At 46.6% G+C, this 19277-nt stretch overlaps 1 protein-coding gene across 1 annotated transcript in view; it reads left to right on the top strand.

Annotated features, from left to right (window-relative positions):
* The window catches only part of Parva (parvin alpha), a 172535-nt gene that overhangs the window by 123030 nt on the left and 30228 nt on the right, over positions 1-19277 (top strand). Inside the window, exon 5 of the mRNA XM_045145426.1 lies at positions 15955-16095. Coding sequence (XP_045001361.1) covers positions 15955-16095 — 141 coding nt within the window. The remainder of the gene's footprint in view (positions 1-15954; positions 16096-19277) is intronic.

A 19277-nucleotide genomic window follows, 5' to 3' on the forward strand; every position in this document is an offset into this window, starting at 1 on the left:
GGTGGCACCTGGGCCTTGGCTGGTGCGTGAGGGGTGGTTCGTCTCCTCGGTTCTCACAACCTTCTAAAAGAGAAAAACAGATTGTCCAATGGAGAATGATGTCATCATAGGTTAAATGGGATAAGCATTGTTAATTTGTAGAGATTTTGATGGATGGAGCCCCTCTTTTGGCCAAAGACTAATGGGAACTTGACATTGGAGACCATAATCTTGGACTGCACAGAATTCGAACCTGGTTTCCAGTTCCAGCTATGGGTTCCTTGCCACTGAGTTGATCTTAGCTGGTCAGGAAGCCTTTGGTTACCCACCAAGGCTGGGTGCCACCATTGCGCGGGTGTGTACGTTTTGTCAGGCTGGTTGCTTTAGTAAGGCAGTGTCCCCCGCCCCACCCCCCTGCTTGCTCATGACATTGCTGGCCACGCCCCCTGCCCCCAGCAGCCCGCGGATCGCTTTCCAGCACCATATGGGCTAACCACCTGGGAACTGGCTCCCTTCCAGATTCCAGCCAGATCTCTCCTTGCTCTGTGTCAGCAGCATGTAATGGCTTCAGAAATAAGAGTCTTGGGGCTGAAGAGATGGCTCAGCCATTAAGATGCTTGCCTGCAAAGCCAAAGGACCTAGGTTCAATTCCCCAGTACCCACGTAAGGCAGCTGCACAAGGTGGCATAGGCACCTGGAGTTTGTTTGCAATGGCTGGAGACCCTGGCACACCCAATCTCTCTCCCTGCTTCTTTCTCAAATAAGTAGGCTTCTTGTTAAGATGGCAGCGTAGGAACCACACCAACACAGCCTAAGGGAGAAAAAGCCAAAAATAAATAAATAAATAATTTTTAAAAAATAGGGTCTTACCATTTACCTCAGATGGATAATCAAGTGTCAAGCTATTTTTTTCTGACTTTCTTCATCCCCATCAAGTTGCTCAAAAGAGAGTTTGGCTCTCACTGTATTCCCTTCACTGGCTAGCCATTGCCTCACACGGTACAGCTGGCCACCTCCCCATCTCCCCATTGACTGTTCCTGCCAAGGTCATCAGTGCCCATTCGGACTTCCTGTCCTGCTGGCCTCGTGTTGCTTTGCCCCAGGCAGGGGGCTCCTGCCCGTCCCTGCTCGCCCCGTGGTTCTCTGCTGACAGGCAGCTGCTCCCCCGTCTGCAGGGCTGATGGTTTCTCAGTCTTCCATCTCGTCCCTGTGCTTTCACACCCACTTCTGGGTGCTCCCACCCATTCCTGTATGAACTTCATCTGCCACATGGCTTTCGCGTGACCGCCACCAGTACAGCGTTCACCTTTTTCAACTGTCTCCTAGACATCCCCACTTTGATGCCCCACAACCTCCCAGTATCCACGTGGTAGAGGCACAAAGATGAGAAATTCAAGGTCATCTTCAGATATACAGCAAGTTGGAGGATACCCTGGGCTCCATGAGACCCAGTTTCAGAAAAAAAAAAATTTATATATATATATATATATATATATATATATATATATATATATATATATGTATGTATGTATTAATAAGCATGGCAGCTCTGTTTGCAACCTGGGCCCTCAGAGCAGCCAGCTGCAAGTATAGTTTAGAGTGAAAGAGGACATTTATCCTGAGGTCCCCACTGTCCTGCGAGTGAAAATCACCCATGCAGGAAATGCAAACATCTCTTGAAGGTTCTCCTGTGCTGAGAGAGGACAGACCCTCAGGCAGGAGGTGGGGACCAGCGGTGTTCTCACAGCTGTCTGCAGGTGAATGCAGGGGCCAGGGAGTTCTGGGAAGGACATAAGTGTCACCCAGAGGAAGTGAGGGTGCCGGCCCCTGCTGTGGGGGCTGTGTCCCCTGACACAGGCCGTCTCTGCGCTTTGGGCGACACTGCCGAGAGGCGTCTGATGCTGGCCTGCTCCTATCTCCTTATGACGCCTGCCTGTCCTCCCTGTCACAGAAACAACTCCAGCCCTTTCCATCACCTTACAGCAAGAGTTTCCCATGCCCAGGAGAAGGCCGTGTCTCCTTCCACGGTGTGCAGAACACACACCTCATTCTTGTCCAGGGGTCCCCTGCTCCTGGAGAGGTTGGCGGAGGCAATGTCCTCAAGTCTCTCAGCGAACCTCTTACGGCAGGAACCAGCACCACTGCAGAACACGAGTCATTCTAGCCCTGGAGTCTCGTGAAGAGCCAGAAAGAATTCTGTGCTAAGGACAGCGGCAGGTGCAAGACCATCCTGAAAAAGCACCCAGTGGCCGGGGCTGGAATGAGTTGGTGAGAGTAGGGAACAACAGCAGCATTGGATGATAACCCAAAATCTAAAATAGATACCGTCCATTCTATACTGATGTAAGCACACAATGAATTACAGGAGTTGGAGCAAAAGACACCTTCTTCCATGCAAAAGCATTCGAAGTCATGTATGAAGCTGTGTCCACTTCAGTGAGGTGGAGGATGACTTCCTCCCCTGTGAGGGTCTGAACATGGTGCTGACTTTCAGTGGTTAGAGTTGGGAAGTGTGGGGGTTTGGGGGATGATGTGATGAGAAGACACTTTGCTCTCTTGATGTCCTCTGCCTACCCCCACAACCTAGTTTTCCTATGAGGAAGCCAATGTTCCCCAAAATAGTCAAGGTCATAGAAAACAAAAAAAAGTGAAAAATTTTCCGAAGGGTTAGAGAGATGGCCCAGCAGTTAAAAGTTCTTGCTTACAAAGCCTGATGACAGTTCAGTTTCTCCAGGGCCCACATAAAGCCAGATGCACAAAGTGACTCATACATCTGTAGTTCATTTGCAGTGGCAAAAGGTCCTGGCATGCCCATGTGTGATTGTTTGTGCTTGCTCATGCTCTCTCTCTCTCTCCTTGCAAATAGGAAAACAAAAGTATTTAGATATTGTCAGAAAACAGAGATGCCTAAGGAGACATGAGGAATAGATGGACATTTCTGGACAGTATCCTGGAAGAGAGAAAGGACACGGGGGAGGGGGGGTCAGTGAACTAATAAAAGGTATATTAAGTGTGGTATTTAGTTAACAATTAAGTACTGGTGTCTGACTTAATCAGCTGGAACAAATATGCAATGGTCATGGAAGCTGCTGGCAACAGGAGAGGCTAAGTTGTGGACTGGTGAGAGCTATTATACTTATTTATACCTATTTATTACTGTATCCTAGTTTTTTTTCTCGATTTTTATTAACATTTTCCATGATTATAAAAAATATCCCATGGTAATACCCTTACCCCCCCTACTTTCCCCTTTAAAATTCCATTTTCCATCATATCCCCTGCCCATCTCATTCAGTCTCTCTTTTATTTTGATGTCATGATATTTTCCTCCTATTATGATGGTCTTGAGTAGGTAGTGGCAGGCACTGTGAGGTCATGGATATCCAGGCCATTTTATGTCTAGAGGGAGCATGTTGTAAGGAACTCTACCCTTCCTTTGGCTCTTAATTCTTTCCACCACCTCTTCTGCATTAGACCCTGAGCATTGGAGGGTGTGATTGAGATGTTACTCAGTACTCCAGTCATTTTTTTCCAGCACTATGATACCTTCTGAGTCATCCCAAGGTCACTGCCATCTGAAAAGAGAAGATTCTCTACTCAAAGTGAGAGTAGCGTTAATATAAGTGTATAAATATTAAGAGACGTGCTTACTGGGCAGTTTGATAAGCATAGTATATACATTTTTCCAAACATCAGCAGATGTTACACCCCTAGGGCTCATGACTACCCCTGTTTTAAGTTTTCAGTGTCAGGGATGTATTCCCCCCCGCAAGGAGTGGGCCTCCAGTCCAATTGGAGGGCAGTTGGTTTCCACCATGACAGACATACCACTATTGCACCCGTTGGCTCATTTGGCCTGGCTGGCCAATTTTAAGGCTTGCAGTGTCCACTGTTGAGTATCTTCACTGGTGGTATCTCCTTCTCCCATTGAACTACATGTAGAATGGCTTCTTCCAGCTTTCTGTCAGCTGGTCTACATGGGGGAGGTTATCAACTCAGTTCCAGCAGGATTTCTCAGTGGCCTTGCAGCCCAAGTATGTGGAGTCTTCAGCAATAAGGTCTTACCATCTATTCCTGGTGGGAAACCAAGGGCCTCAGCAATGGCCTATAATGTTTTGGGGGCATCAGGTTTTGTTTTTAGTAAAGAGGTTCAGCTCCTTTATATTGATTACTTTTATCATCAGTGTGACAAAATACCTGGCAAAAGCAACTTAAGGAAGAAAGGGTTTATTTTGGCCCACTGTTTGGGGTCATGAGGCATGGTGGCAGAAGTGTGAGGTGGCTGGTCACATTGCATGTGTGGTCAGGATGCGGAGCATAAGGCACGGTGGCAGAAGTGTGAGGTGGCTGGACACACTGCATCTCTGTTCAGGATGCAGAGCGTAAGGCACGGTGGCAGAAGTGTGAGGTGGCTGGACACACTGCATCTGTGGTCAGGATGCAGAGCGTAAGGCACGGTGGCAGAAGTGTGAGGTGGCTGGACACACTGCATCTGTGGTCAGGATGCAGAGAGTAAGGCACGGTGGCAGAAGTGTGAGGTGGCTGGACACACTGCATCTGTGGTCAGGATGCAGAGAGTAAGGCACGGTGGCAGAAGTGTGAGGTGGCTGGTCACATTGCATCTGTGGTCAGGATGCAGAGCGTAAGGCACGGTGGCAGAAGTGTGAGGTGGCTGGTCACATTGCATCTGTGGTCAGGATGCAGAGAGTAAGGCACGGTGGCAGAAGTGTGAGGTGGCTGGACACACTGCATCTCTGTTCAGGATGCAGAGCATAAGGCACAGTGGCAGAAGTGTGAGGTGGCTGGACACATTGCATCTGTAGTCAGGATGCAGAGAGTAAGGCACGGTGGCAGAAGTGTGAGGTGGCTGGTCACATTGCATCTGTAGTCAGGATGCAGAGAGTAAGGCACGGTGGCAGAAGTGTGAGGTGGCTGGTCACATTGCATCTGTGGTCAGGATGCAGAGAGTAAGGCACGGTGGCAGAAGTGTGAGGTGGCTGGTCACATTGCATCTGTGGTCAGGATGCGGAGCGTAAGGCATGGTGGCAGAAGTGTGAGGTGGCTGGTCACATTGCATCTGTGGTCAGGATGCAGAGTGTAAGGCACGGTGGCAGAAGTGTGAGGTGGCTGGTCACATTGCATCTGTAGTCAGGATGCAGAGAGTAAGGCACGGTGGCAGAAGTGTGAGGTGGCTGGTCACATTGCATCTGTGGTCAGGATGCGGAGCGTAAGGCACGGTGGCAGAAGTGTGAGGTGGCTGGTCACATTGCATCTGTGGTCAGGATGCGGAGCGTAAGGCACGGTGGCAGAAGTGTGAGGTGGCTGGTCACATTGCATCTGTGGTCAGGATGCAGAGTGTAAGGCACGGTGGCAGAAGTGTGAGGTGGCTGGTCACATTGCATCTGTGGTCAGGATGCGGAGCGTAAGGCACGGTGGCAGAAGTGTGAGGTGGCTGGTCACATTGCATCTGTGGTCAGGATGCAGAGTGTAAGGCACGGTGGCAGAAGTGTGAGGTGGCTGGTCACATTGCATCTGTAGTCAGGATGCAGAGAGTAAGGCACGGTGGCAGAAGTGTGAGGTGGCTGGTCACATTGCATCTGTGGTCAGGATGCGGAGCGTAAGGCACGGTGGCAGAAGTGTGAGGTGGCTGGTCACATTGCATCTGTGGTCAGGATGCAGAGTGTAAGGCACGGTGGCAGAAGTGTGAGGTGGCTGGTCACATTGCATCTGTAGTCAGGATGCAGAGAGTAAGGCACGGTGGCAGAAGTGTGAGGTGGCTGGTCACATTGCATCTGTGGTCAGGATGCGGAGCGTAAGGCACGGTGGCAGAAGTGTGAGGTGGCTGGTCACATTGCATCTGTGGTCAGGATGCGGAGCGTAAGGCACGGTGGCAGAAGTGTGAGGTGGCTGGTCACATTGCATCTGTGGTCAGGATGCAGAGTGTAAGGCACGGTGGCAGAAGTGTGAGGTGGCTGGTCACATTGCATCTGTGGTCAGGATGCAGAGAGTAAGGCACGGTGGCAGAAGTGTGAGGTGGCTGGACACACTGCATCTCTGTTCAGGATGCAGAGCATAAGGCACGGTGGCAGAAGTGTGAGGTGGCTGGTCACATTGCATCTGTAGTCAGGATGCAGAGAGTAAGGCACGGTGGCAGAAGTGTGAGGTGGCTGGTCACATTGCATCTGTGGTCAGGATGCGGAGCGTAAGGCACGGTGGCAGAAGTGTGAGGTGGCTGGTCACATTGCATCTGTGGTCAGGATGCGGAGCGTAAGGCACGGTGGCAGAAGTGTGAGGTGGCTGGTCACATTGCATCTGTGGTCAGGATGCGGAGCGTAAGGCACGGTGGCAGAAGTGTGAGGTGGCTGGTCACATTGCATCTGTGGTCAGGATGCGGAGCGTAAGGCACGGTGGCAGAAGTGTGAGGTGGCTGGACACACTGCATCTGTGGTCAGGATGCAGAGCGTAAGGCATGCTAAAGTTCAGCTCGCTTTCTCCTTGTTACTCATCCCAGATCCCCAGCCCATGTGATGGTGCTACCCACATTCTGGGTAACTCTTCTTGTCGTAACGAATCCTCTCTGGAAATACCCTCACTGACATCCCCACAGGTGTCTCTTGGGTGACTTGAAATCCTGTCAAGTTGATAATAGAATACTAGCCATCACATACCCTATAGAAGAGTTTGAATTAAAAGTTTTTAGACAAGACTACTTTGGGAGTATAACTGTGGAAGACATGTGAGCAAAGTGACATGATCAGAGTGGAACTTGGGGAACAGACCTTAGGAGCAGTAGGAGGGGGCTTGGTGGCAGTAGTGAATCCAGCAATGCACCTTTCTATGAGTGGATGATAAAGAAGGGGGATATGCTTTAAGAGGGCCCAATAATACCAAGCAGGAGATGCCAAAGAAAGCCAGGCTGACCCTTTGTGGCAGATAGTAAGCAAAGAGGACTCCATGAGCCCCCAGGAGAAGCAGCACCTTGAGGAATTTGGTCACACTGATTTTAAGGTTGGTTCCCATGCCCGGGTTGAATTCTTTTTTCATGTTTATAATATATTATCCATCCTGAAGATTGATTACACACATTTAAACTTCAGAGCAAAACAACTTACCCGTAGGTACCACATAATATTTGATGCATTTCAACAGTCCTCCCTAGTAAAACAGAGGGAAAAAAATGGAACTACTAAATATACCGAAGATCATTAAAACCTAACAGTGAGTATATTAAGTAGTGGAATGTCAAAGACTAGGAATTAGGAGCAAGTCGTAAATAATAGCTGTTACCACTATAAAAGTTTTACAGCTTCCAGTTGATGTTAAGAAGCTATGAAAACAGATTTCTATTCCAGCGTTCTGGGTGACTAGATGCTTAGACAAAACCCTTCCTCACCAATACCATCTTGGTAGGAAGTCTTTCAAAATCTGGATAAGCCTTTAAAAACATGTTTGTTTAAGTCATGGCTAAAGTGCCTTGAGAAGGAAGGAAACTCTTCTGCTTCCAGAAACAACAAGGACGTGTAAATCTAGTGGGATAGGTGGTAATTCCTAATGGCTTATGGCCTGGGGTTGAGGGCATTACCCATACAGGGGCAGAGCAAGGCCTGAGTAGACACTAAGCCGGAAAGGGGCTTGGATCACAGGCCTGGGCGTTGCAGAGCAACACTCAGTGAGGAAACTAGAAAATCTTGTTCAACCGAGGAAGGTAATGATAGGGATAAAAAACCCATCTTGGGCTGGAGAGATGGCTTAGTGATTAAGGCATTTGCCTATGAAGCCCAAGGACACAGGTTTGATTCCCCAGATCCCACGTAAGCCAGATGCACATGGTGGCACATGCGTGTGGAGTGTGTTTGCAGTAGCTAGAGGCCCTGGCATGCCCATTCTGACTCACTCTGTATCTCTTTCTCCCTCTTTCTGTCTCTAATAAATAAATAAATAAAAATAGGAATGTCAGGCTGGAGAGATGGCTTAGCAGTTAAGCACTTGCCTGTGAAGCCTAAGGACCCCAGTTTGAGGCTGGATTCCCCAGGACCCATGTTAGCCAGATGCACAAGGGGGCACACACATCTGGAGTTCATTTGCAGTGGCTGGAAACCCTGGCGTGCCTATTCTCTCTCTCTCTCTCTCTTTCTCTGTCTGTCACTCTCAAATTAAAAAAAAAATTAAATAAAATAAGAATGTCTTTAAAAAAATCTTATCCTTGGGCTGGAGAGATGGCTTAGCGGTTAAGCGCTTGCCTGTGAAGCCTAAGGACCCCGGTTCGAGGCTCGGTTCCCCAGGTCCCACGTTAGCCAGATGCACAAGGGGGCGCACGCGTCTGGAGTTCGTTTGCAGAGGCTGGAAGCCCTGGCGCGCCCATTCGCTCTCTCTCCCTCTATCTGTCTTTCTCTCTGTGTCTGTCACTCTCAAATAAATTAAAAAAAAAAAAAATCTTATCCTTGAATGTAAGTAGAGACAGAGAGAGAAGAGAAGAAAGGAGACAGGGACAGGGGAGGGAGGGGAAAGAGACCTTACCCTTCACAGTTCACACATGCATTTAGGATGATGATGGTTTGTCCTACTGTGGCTGTTAAAGCACTAAGATCAGGCTGGAGAGATGGCTTAGCAGTTAAGGCGCTTCCCTGCAAAACCAAAGGACCTCGGTTCGATTCCCCAGTACCCATGTAAGCCAGATGCACAAGGTGGCGCATGCATTTGGAGTTCATTTGTAGTGGCTGGGAGCCCTGGCACATGCATTCTCTCTTTCTCTCCCTCTCTCCCTCTCTCTCTCTCTCTCTCTCTCTCTCTCTCTCTCTCTCTCTCTCTGCCTCTTTCTATCTGTTACTCTCAAATAAAAAGAACTAAAAATTTTTTTAAGTAAAAATGAATAAATTAGAAGCAGTAGCAGCAAAGGTCAACCTGGGGACAGATCCAAGCCATAACTGAACAAACGTAAAGTGTCGCGGGGACGGGCAGTGTATCCACGTAAGACATGAAGGCGGCGTGAACACCGTAGGCAGCTGTGGCTCACGGGAAGGAAGGGTGTGATTGGGTCTAAATGAGCTGAGGTCACCGTGTTGACTAGGATATAAGTAAGGATAGCAATGAAGACGTTAAGGTAAGTGTGCATGATACAGTTTCTATTGGAAAAAACTAAAACCACAGTCATTATTCCAAGAAGAATTTGAGCCGAGCATGGTGGAGCATACCTTGAATCCCAGAAATCAGGAAGCTAAAACAGAAGAGTCTTCATTCATTGCTCCTGGCTACCTAGTGAGACCTGTCTTCAAAAATGAAAGAGACGAACTTAACAAATTCACCATCATAGTGGTGGATTTTTTTAAAACACTTTTCACATTTCTCTCTCTCTCTCTCTCTCTCTTTTTTTTTTTTTTTTTTTTTTTTGGTTTTTTGAGATAGGATCTCACTCTGGTCCAGGCTGACCTGGAATTCACTATGTAGTCTCTCGGTAGCCCCAAGCTCTTTGCGATCCTCCTACCTCTGCCTCCCGAGTGCTGGGATTAAAGGTATGCGCCACCACGCCCGGCCTAAACACATTTATGTCTCTTAACAAAATATTAAGAAAATATGTCATAGGGTAGGAAATAGAGCTCAGTGCTTGATCATCTGCCTAGCATGCACAAGCCCCTCGGATGGATCCTCAACACTGAAAAGAGTTTATAAAGAAAATTTAGACAGGGCAATTAACTAGTTGTAACTAATCTGCACTCTTCAACTAGAGAATTCTCATTCATTTTAACTGTATGTGGCACTCCTTGCTGGCAAAAATTGTCTGTGTACATCAACCAAATATCCAGGTACTAGTATACAGATTAAATTCTCTGAGGCAACTAGAAAACATTAATGAAGCCGGGCGTGGTGGCGCACGCCTTTAATCCCAGAACTCGGGAAGCAGAAGTAGGAGGATCACCATGAGTTTGAGGCCAGCCTGAGACTATATAGTGAATCCCAGGTCAGCCTGGGTTAGAGCAAAACCTTACCTCAAAAAAAAAGTTTAAAAAAAAAAAAAAGGAAAGAAAAAGACATTAGTGAATGTGCCTGCCTCATATATTTTGAAACAAAAATAACTTTTCAATAACTAAGGAATCAAGGTTGGAGAGATGGCTCGGTGATTAATGGCATTTGCTTGCAAAGCCTTCCAGCTAAGCTCGATCCTCCCCAACACCCACATGAAGCCAGATGCAAAGTGGCCCATCTGTGATCTCAAGTCACCTATGACAATGGGACACAGAGCCAGGAGAGTCTGAAGCTTTCACACCAGCTAGTCTGACATTCATTTGTAGGCAACACACTGTCTCCAAGGAGGCAGAAGTTTACCGACATGCCAAGGTTGTCCACGGAGCTCCACAAACATTTTGTGGTGTGACACATGTGTGTTCCTACATATTTGCATACACACGAAGAAATTATAAAAATTAACTTTATAAGAAACAACTCAGCCGGGCGTGGTGGCGCACACCTTTAATCCCAGCACTCGGGAGGCAGAGGTAGGAGGATCTCCGAGAGTTCGAGGCCACCCTGAGACTACATAGTGAATTCCAGGTCAGCCTGAGCCAGAGTGAGACCCTACCTCGAAAAACAAAAAAAAAAAAAAAAAGAAACAACTCAGAGGCTGGAGAGATGACTTAGCAGTTAAGTGGCAAGCGTCTTCAAAGCCAAAGGACCCAGGTTTGATTCCTCAATACCCATGTAAGCCAGATGTACACTTGGTGCATGTGCCTGGAGTTCATTTGCAGTGGTTGAAGGCCCTGACACACCCATTCTCTCTCTCTATCTGCCTGTTCTCTCTCTCTCTCTGTAAATAAAATAAATTAATTAAAAAAATTTTAAAAGCTGGGCATGGTAGCACACGCCTTTAATCCCAGCATTCGGGAGGCAGAGGTAGGAGGATCACTATGAGTTTGAGGCCACCATGAGACTACATAGTTAATTCCAGGTCAGCCTGGGCCAGAGTGAGACCCTACCTAGAAAAAAAAAAAAAAAACCCTCAGGAATCACTTGTCCTGAAGAGTATTTTATATGCTGTAATTCTTTGAAAGTCAGTTATGTTAATTTAGTATGACGGTGAGACAATATGTTAGTTTAAACATCTGAGTTCTTCCATTATTCTGGGTAATTGAGATAATTCTGCCTTGTCTTCATACTTCGGAGCTTTTTGAATACTGTTCATTGTTTTCAAAAATGAGTCTCTCCAAGACCATTTTAGTATGCTAAGTAAAATATTCACAAAGTAATCCACCTGAAAAAAATTTTTCTAAACCACATCCTATTTCAAAATCACACATAATACTTTCTTAAAAGTTAAGCTAATTATGAACAATTTGCAGAACTATGAAGACATGCAAGAAATGGTTTCCTGGGAGAACGAACCTTCAGCAGCAGTTTTCAAAGGGCTAAAACTGGCGTACGAGCAAGAAGGAAAAGTAGGAGGCCAGAAAATAAATTACCTTTAAACCCTTGTTAACAATGAAGAAAATTACTATGTAACTATATAAACACTTCAGGCAACTTCTTAAATTTTGAGGGCTTAAATACCTTAAAGATAAGAAATAGGAATAACAGAAAAGTATCTCGATTCTTTTATGAATAAATTAATAAAAGAACTAATGAGGGGATTTAGTAGGATCACTATATATAAGAAACTATATAAGGCAAAGCTTTTATTTTATCATAAATAATCAGTAATTGAAATAGGATGTTTATTGACAATAAGAAAACATTGGGATATACCTGACTATATATCTCAGGAGGATGGTTAAATACATACTAAGCCCTATAATGTATTATGGTGCTTTTAAAAAATAAATTGGATCTGTATATATTGACCTAGAATGATATAAGTTATGTGGGAAAAAGCCAGTAGTGTGTGTGTGTGTGTGTGTGTGTGTGTGTGTGTATTAAGCTATATATTATATATATTATTCTGTGTATATATAGTATACCAAATATATCTTACATATTATGTATAGATCCAGTATATACACACACTATAATCTCATTTTGGAGTTCTTTATAGATTGTTTTCTTTGAGGCAGAGTCTCACTCTAGCCTAGACCAACCTGGAGCTCATTATGTAACCCAGGCTGGCTTCAAACTCCCAACAATCCTCCTACCTCGGCCTCCCAAGTTCATTTTGTTTTGGTTTGTTTTTTAAAGGAATTCTTTCTGAACGTGTGACCCTAAATCCAATGGCAGTAAAAGATGATAAATATGAAAATTCGTAGATAGTGCTATCGTGCAGTAGAGCCAGAAAATGCGTGGTTCTCACTTATTCCCCATCCTCCCTGGCTGCCCGGCTCACTCCCAAGACAGTCAGCTGTCAGTAGCCCAGCAGTTTTTCCTCTAATCTAGGCCAAGACGAGGCTCCAGAGTGTCTCAGTGTAGTGTTTTGGGTAGCCCTTCCCCAGTCACTGTAGCTGCAATGCTCATCAATGACAACAGCCAGCTCCTAAGGACAATTACACCATCCAGAAACAATGGAGGACAGCTGGGGAGATAGCAAGTGCTTGCCTTGCAAATATGGGCACCTGAGCTTGCTTCCCAGCACCCACGTCAAATGCAGGTGTGGTGGCGTGCAACGGTAATGCCAGTTCCCGGGAGGTGGAGTCAGGAGAATCCACAGAGCTTCCTGGGCAGCCAGTCTAGTCTAATTGGTGAACTCCAGGCCAACTAGAGGCCCCGCCTCAGGGAGAGGTAGACAGTGTTCCTCGGGACAGCGCCTGAGATTATGCTCTGGCCTCCACACATGCATGCATGCACACACACTTGCGTACCTAGGCACATGCAAACACACATGCATGTATGTATGCCACACCGCACACACCCCCAAAAGATTTTAATGGGATAAAAGAAACACAACTCGCCCTTTCTTCAGTAGGAGAGCGTCTAAGATAAGAATTCCACCTGAAATTGGAAAGGCACATGTTCTCTCCAGGGTTTTGCTATATGCGTATTAAATCCATGACTTTCAGAAGTGAAGGATGGCTTGTGCAACTTAGGTGGAAAGAAAGGCCCACTTCTGTCCACGGCACGTGACAATCGTCAGCATTCACCCCACCAAGGATCTGAAAAAGATTCATAAACCCACAGAACCTGCACAAATTCTCCAGTGGGCAACTTCGTCATCCAAGAATTACCCAAAGGGCATGAGCCTGTGTAAACTGTGATTATCTAAAACAAATAATCCCAGGAGAAGCGTATGATTTGATTATTGGTACAGCGGCCCTTAGAAATATGGAAAAAAGATATTGTAGACATGTTTTCAAGTGCCTATTCTGGGGCTGGAGAGATGGCTTAGCAGTTAAGGCACTGGCGTGTAGAGCCCAAAGACCCACGTTCAATTCCTCAGAACCCATGTAAGCCAGACGCACATGGTAGCGCATGCGTCTGGAGTTCATTTGCAGTGTCTAGAGACCCAAGCGTGCCCATTACCCCTTCCCTCCCCCCTCTCATAAATAAATAAATAGTGAACTTCACGTGTCCCTCTGTCAATCTTTTTTTTTTAAATACTTTATTTATTTATTTATTTATTTAATATTTATTTATTTATTTGAGAGCAACAGACACAGAGAGAAAGACAGATAGAGGGAGAGAGAGAATGGGCGCGCCAGGGCTTCCAGCCTGTGCAAACGAACTCCAGACGCGTGCGCCCCCTTGTGCATCTGGCTAACGTGGGACCTGAGGAACCGAGCCTTGAACCGGGGTCCTTAGGCTTCACAGACAAGCGCTTAACCGCTAAGCCATCTCTCCAGCCCTGTCTGTCAATCTTTAATGAGCTGTGGAGAGTAGATAAAGGGAGTCTAGACGCAGGTACCATAACTCCCATCAACAAGCCACGGTCGATGTGTTCTTTCTAATAGATGCAGCACGAATTCAGATTAACCATCTCGTAAGTGCCATATTTAGACGAGACTGTCTCCTGTGTTGTGGCTCATGAGGACCATGGGTTGTGAAGCCTGTCATATGAGCAACACTCAGAAAGGGACACAGCCTGTGACCTGTCACCCAGTGCTTTCTTCTCGCTTAGAGTTTTTTAAATATGTATTTTATTTATTTATTTGACAAAGAGAGAGAGAGAATAGGCACAGCAGGGCCTCCAGCCACTGCAAACAAACTCCAGACGCGTGCACCCCCTTGTGCATCTGGCTAATGTGGCTCCTGGGGAATCGAACCTGGGTCCTTTGGCTTTGCAGGCAAATGCGTTAACCAGCCCTTGCTTAGTTTTTATTTGATACTCACTGAAGGTGCTCTTGTAGGCTTATGAGGACATTGCAGCTATCATCCTCTGAGAAACTATAGCCGTATTCACGCATGTGAAAGCAGAAATGACTCAGATCTTCCACCTGGCTGGCAGCAGCTGTAAGATGCCATCAATTTTAAAACACAATCTGATTTTGGGATGTTAAAATGCATGCCTTGGAATTGATGAAATATGACATACCAAATAAGTTTCCTCTGGGGTGTGGGGAGGGGGAGAGGCAGGAGTTGAAAGGATAGGAGGTGCTTAAATAAGAGTGACACAATTGAACGTGACACATATTGTACACAGGAGTGGACAGAGTCTTCTCAATAGGAATGAGACTGGAGAAGCTGGGGACAGAGATGTCCTTGGGAAAGGTGAGTGAAAGAGACAGCCCAGATGCAGGGTGCAGTGGCGCACGCCTTTAATCCCAGCACTCGGGAGGCAGAGGTAGGAGGATCGCCATGAGTTCGAGGCTACCCTGAGACTACATAGTGAATTCTAGGTCAGCCTGGGCCACAGTGAGACCCTACCTCAAAAAAACAAAAAAAAAAAGAGAGAGAGAGAGAGAATGAGAGAGAGAGAGGCGGCCCAGAATGAAGAGAGTCCAAAAATGACAGGTTAAATGTCCCATTTCTGTGGTCCTGTGGGTCCACCACACACACAGGTCCCATGGTATTGGTGCTGACTGTGGCATTAGACGAGGTGTCATGTCCCGCCCCTAGTAGGTAAGTCACCTACCAGAAGCAGCTCAGGGAGGGAAAGCTTATTTCTGCTTACATCTCAGGGCGTGATGGGGAAGGCCTGGCAGGACAGGAAGCTGCATCCCATCAGCAGGGAGGAAGCAGAGAGCAAGAACAGCAAGCAGGGGGCTGGAGAGATGGCTTAGTAGTTAAGGCGTTTACCTGCGAAGCCTTAAGGACCCAGGTTCAATTCCCCAGGACCCACGTAAGCCAGATGCATAAGGTGGGGCATGCATCTGGAGTTCATTTACAGTGGCTGGAGTTCCTGGTGTGCCCATTCTCTCTCTCTCTCTCTCTCTCTCTCTCTCTCCCTCTCTCTCATCTCCTTCTTTCTCCCTCCTTGTCTAATAAATAAATAAATAAATAGAACAGCAGCAGGACTGGACTACAACACCTCAAGGCACCGCCCCTGGTGACCCTCATCCTCCAGCAAGGCTCCACCTCCTGAAGGTTCCACAGCCTTCCCAAACGGCCCCAGGAGCTGAGAATTGGGTGTTCAAACACATGAGTTTATGAGGGGTCATTTCTTATCCAAACAGCTGCAGCAGCGCAGTTAGACCTTTGTATCCAGTGGTTCCACATCTGCAGATTTAACTAACAGCTAATCAAGGTATTTGATGGGAAATTGCACCCACAGTGAACATGCACAGACTTATTTTTCTTGTCATGATCCTAAAAATTCTGTAAATAGAGTATAACATATAACGTGCTATTGAGTATTATAAGTAATCCAAAGACGATTAAAGTGTACCAGAACACTGAAAGGTTCTAATGTGAATATTACACTGTTTACACAGGGAACTGAACAGCCATGGTTTTCAGCATTCATATGGGATTCTAGAACCAGTTCCCCAAGGCTCCCTAGGCTTGACTGTATTTGGTTGTAGAATGTGTGCACAAGTGAGTGAACGGGGTGGGGGGAAATAAGTGCATCCGTCAGGGCAGTCTGAGCACCAACATAACAGCTGCTCTTTCCCCTTGTTGCTCCAGAGAAACTTGAAAGTGAGAAGTTAAATGTGGCCGAGGTCACCCAGTCAGAGATTGCCCAGAAGCAAAAACTGCAGACTGTCCTGGAGAAGATCAATGAGACCCTGAAACTTCCTCCCAGGAGCATCAAGTGGAACGTGGACTGTGAGTTGTGCTTTGGAAGTGGAGTGATCGAGGACACTGTGGTCCCCACCATGTCCCTGATAGGTCCTCTGTGCAAACCCATTCATCCTTGAGAGGCGCCAATTGAGAGAGAGAGCTTGTCCTATTTGCCCTGGGAGTAAAAGCACAAGATGAGCGCTGGGAAGGTGGCGTAGTGGATAAGACACTTGCCTTGCAAGCGTGAGACCCGCGTTCGATCCCCAGGACCCATGTAAAGCACTAGCTTAGCACACGCAATAGCAAACTCCAAGAGACCCTGCCTTGCACACGGTGGAGGGTGAGGGCCTGTACCAGGCTGTCCTCTGACCTACACACATGCAGACACAGCTACACACAGAAGGTTTTGTTCTTGTAAACACAAAATGTCCAAGTCAGGTACCTCTTTTTTGTAGAAGGCTTTCCACTGAACACTTGGGTGAGCCAGGGACAGGAAGAAGACGCAGAACAGTGCTCAGAGGCTCTGGGAAGCCAAGGTCCCGCGTCCCCGCCGCTGAGAGGCAGAGCCAGGACCTGACTCTGTCTACCCCAAGCCCCACACCCTGGTCCTTCTCCTTCGCCTGCCAGAAGGAGTGAGGATAAACATGAAATCTCAAACACTAGAATGGGAGACTTTTTAATTATGAATTATTAAGTTTATTGAGGGGTGAAATCACAAATTGTGGGTTATATTTTAGGGAGACTGAGGTCTAGGAAGGGAGGCTAAGCCCATGGAAAGGAGGAAACACGCTGTCATGTGGAAATGCTATACAGTGTAGAAGGCTCATTTAAGAGAAATGGAGGTCTTTAGAAAAAGACTGGAACAGGGTTGTAAGAACCTGAGAAGTAGAATCTAGATATATACGTAGAGAGACTCAGAAAACACACATGGCATCTGCCAGGTGATTTCCTGAAGAGGGAGAGTAGCAAAGCAGAGAGCAGGAAATTCGGAGGAGAGATGAGGGATGAGGAGGACTCCACTCACGGCTGTAAGGACACGGAGGCAAGCCTAGAGTTGGTGAGAGCACACAGTGGTAGATTTGGAGATCAGAGGAAAATCATACATGTCATTAAAGTGGGACGTTACCCCCAACCATAAGACAGAGGCAAGCAGGAGAGTTTAGGTCAAGAAACAACGCCAGGGCTCCCTGGTCAGGGATGCCAACGCCTGCCCTGCTGGGGGCAGAGGTTGACTCATGTGCGCCCTGCAACACAGGGTAATAACCGGAGAGACCCCCACGTACCAGGGGTTGCACCAGAAGAGAGAGAGGAGAACAGTTTTGAAGTCAGCTTTTCTAAACTAATGTAACTCACAGATATCTGAATATATAGATCATTCCTGCCTCAAGAACCTACCCTGGTGTGTTCTATATACTGAATGAGTCCATATCAGAAACAGTGATAAATCACAGGTCAAATGACACAGTAGTAAAAAAATGTAGTTTCTGTTCAGGTACCAAGTTGTTTTGTTCTTTGTAATAGAGAGGAAAAAAAACATACAGATTTTTACAGTACAAATAAAAATGATTAGACTCTGAGAGATGACCTACTACATTTAATTGCATGTCTAATTTGACATAAAATGGATACCTCTCAACCTCCAGAAGGTGGGGGGGGGGAGTCCTTTCAAACTTGAGAAAGGAAAAAGCAGCCTTTAGATCTCAGCTTTGTGATCAGGTGGCTGCCAGTGGCTCTCTCTCTCCTTCATATTTCTGACATGTGCCGTTGGCATACCTCCTTCAGCATAATGACCCCTTTGCTAGCACAGAACAGTGTGCTAAGCTGAGAACAGGGCATTCTCTGCCAGCCAAGATGTACCAGAGGGCAGTGGAGCGAGGCGCTGACTCTGCACCCCAGGAGTGACCCATGGAGGGTCCTTATTTCCCTGTGCCTGGTGATGCTGACATGTTCAGAAAAGAGGAAACGGTGGGCAGTCGAGAGGCGTTGGGAAGACCCCCCCACCCAGCTCAGTAGCCGCTGATCCTTCAGTACAGAGCATCTCTTTGTCCCCTCACACACACACCAAAAAAAAAAAAAAAAAAGAAAGAAAAAGAAAAACAAATCAACTTTTCATGCCCTTCCCCCATTCAGGAAAGGCTGAAACAAAAGAACAGGAATTTCTTTTGCTTTGGTCACACCAAGGGCACTTGGTGGCTGTGAGTAAGCTGTTTGGGGCATGCTGAATTGCTCACTGGGAAGCAAGTATGGAGAAAAAAATGAACTTTGATTACCACCAAATCTATCTGTTTTCATTTTCTTTTGGCCCAATTACTGACTATATCCATGAATATCTTACGTAGTGAAGTCATCTGCCCTGTTGTGTTCTGTAGTTTGCAGCAGGGACTTTTCTGTATTTCGGTATCCTTGTCGTCTTGCTGGCTTTTCGTTGCTTCTGTCTTGAGGGTGGGTGTCCTCCAGTTGACCACAACCCTGGCTTGATGCTGATCCTTTAAGAATGCTTTTCAAGCACCTGCCAACGTCACCTGGCGTAGGTCGGAGGTCTTTGCTTCGCTTCTGATTATGTCTTGTGAATTACTTGCCCCAGATAAATCTTGTCTCCAGAACTGAGGTGAAGTAATGAATGGGTCAGAGAGGAGAGTTTTCTCCAGGGCTGCTCCCTCCCTGCCTCAGGGTGTCAGGAAGAACTGAGAGGCAGCAGTTTGTTCTAGAAGGAACGTGGCCACACATCTCACCCTTCTCTCTGTTATCAACCCTGGTGATGTATCTGGGGATACTGCGTGGTCTTTATGCTCAGGACAAAGGTGGCAGAGGCAGGCTGCTGACTTACCAAGGTCCTTGGTTAATCTATGCCTTGGGTACTTTTTTCCTATTCACAACAATAATATTGATTATTGAAAATTTTTAAAATGTGAATTCATAAAGATATTGAAATACTAACATCCAACCTATGTCCTGATGCTTGTTACCTGCTCAGCAGTTTAATCCTTATAATGTTCACTCGACCATCTGAGCTAAGCACTTTTTATTATCCCCATTTTACAGATAGGAAAATAAAGCCTAGAGAGGTTATGACATGATGAATGTGTGCTTCCTGAGGGCAGGGTTTCTGGTTTCTTCGCTGTTGTTGCCCCAGAACCAGGAAGAGTGGCATACACGAAGTATTTCTGTATATTCCAAAGGAGTGTCCGTGTCTAGACCACACGGTGATGAATAACAGAAACCTGCAG

This window comes from Jaculus jaculus, chromosome 3 (assembly GCF_020740685.1).
Source record: "Jaculus jaculus isolate mJacJac1 chromosome 3, mJacJac1.mat.Y.cur, whole genome shotgun sequence".
In the NCBI taxonomy this organism is placed as follows: domain Eukaryota; kingdom Metazoa; phylum Chordata; class Mammalia; order Rodentia; family Dipodidae; genus Jaculus; species Jaculus jaculus.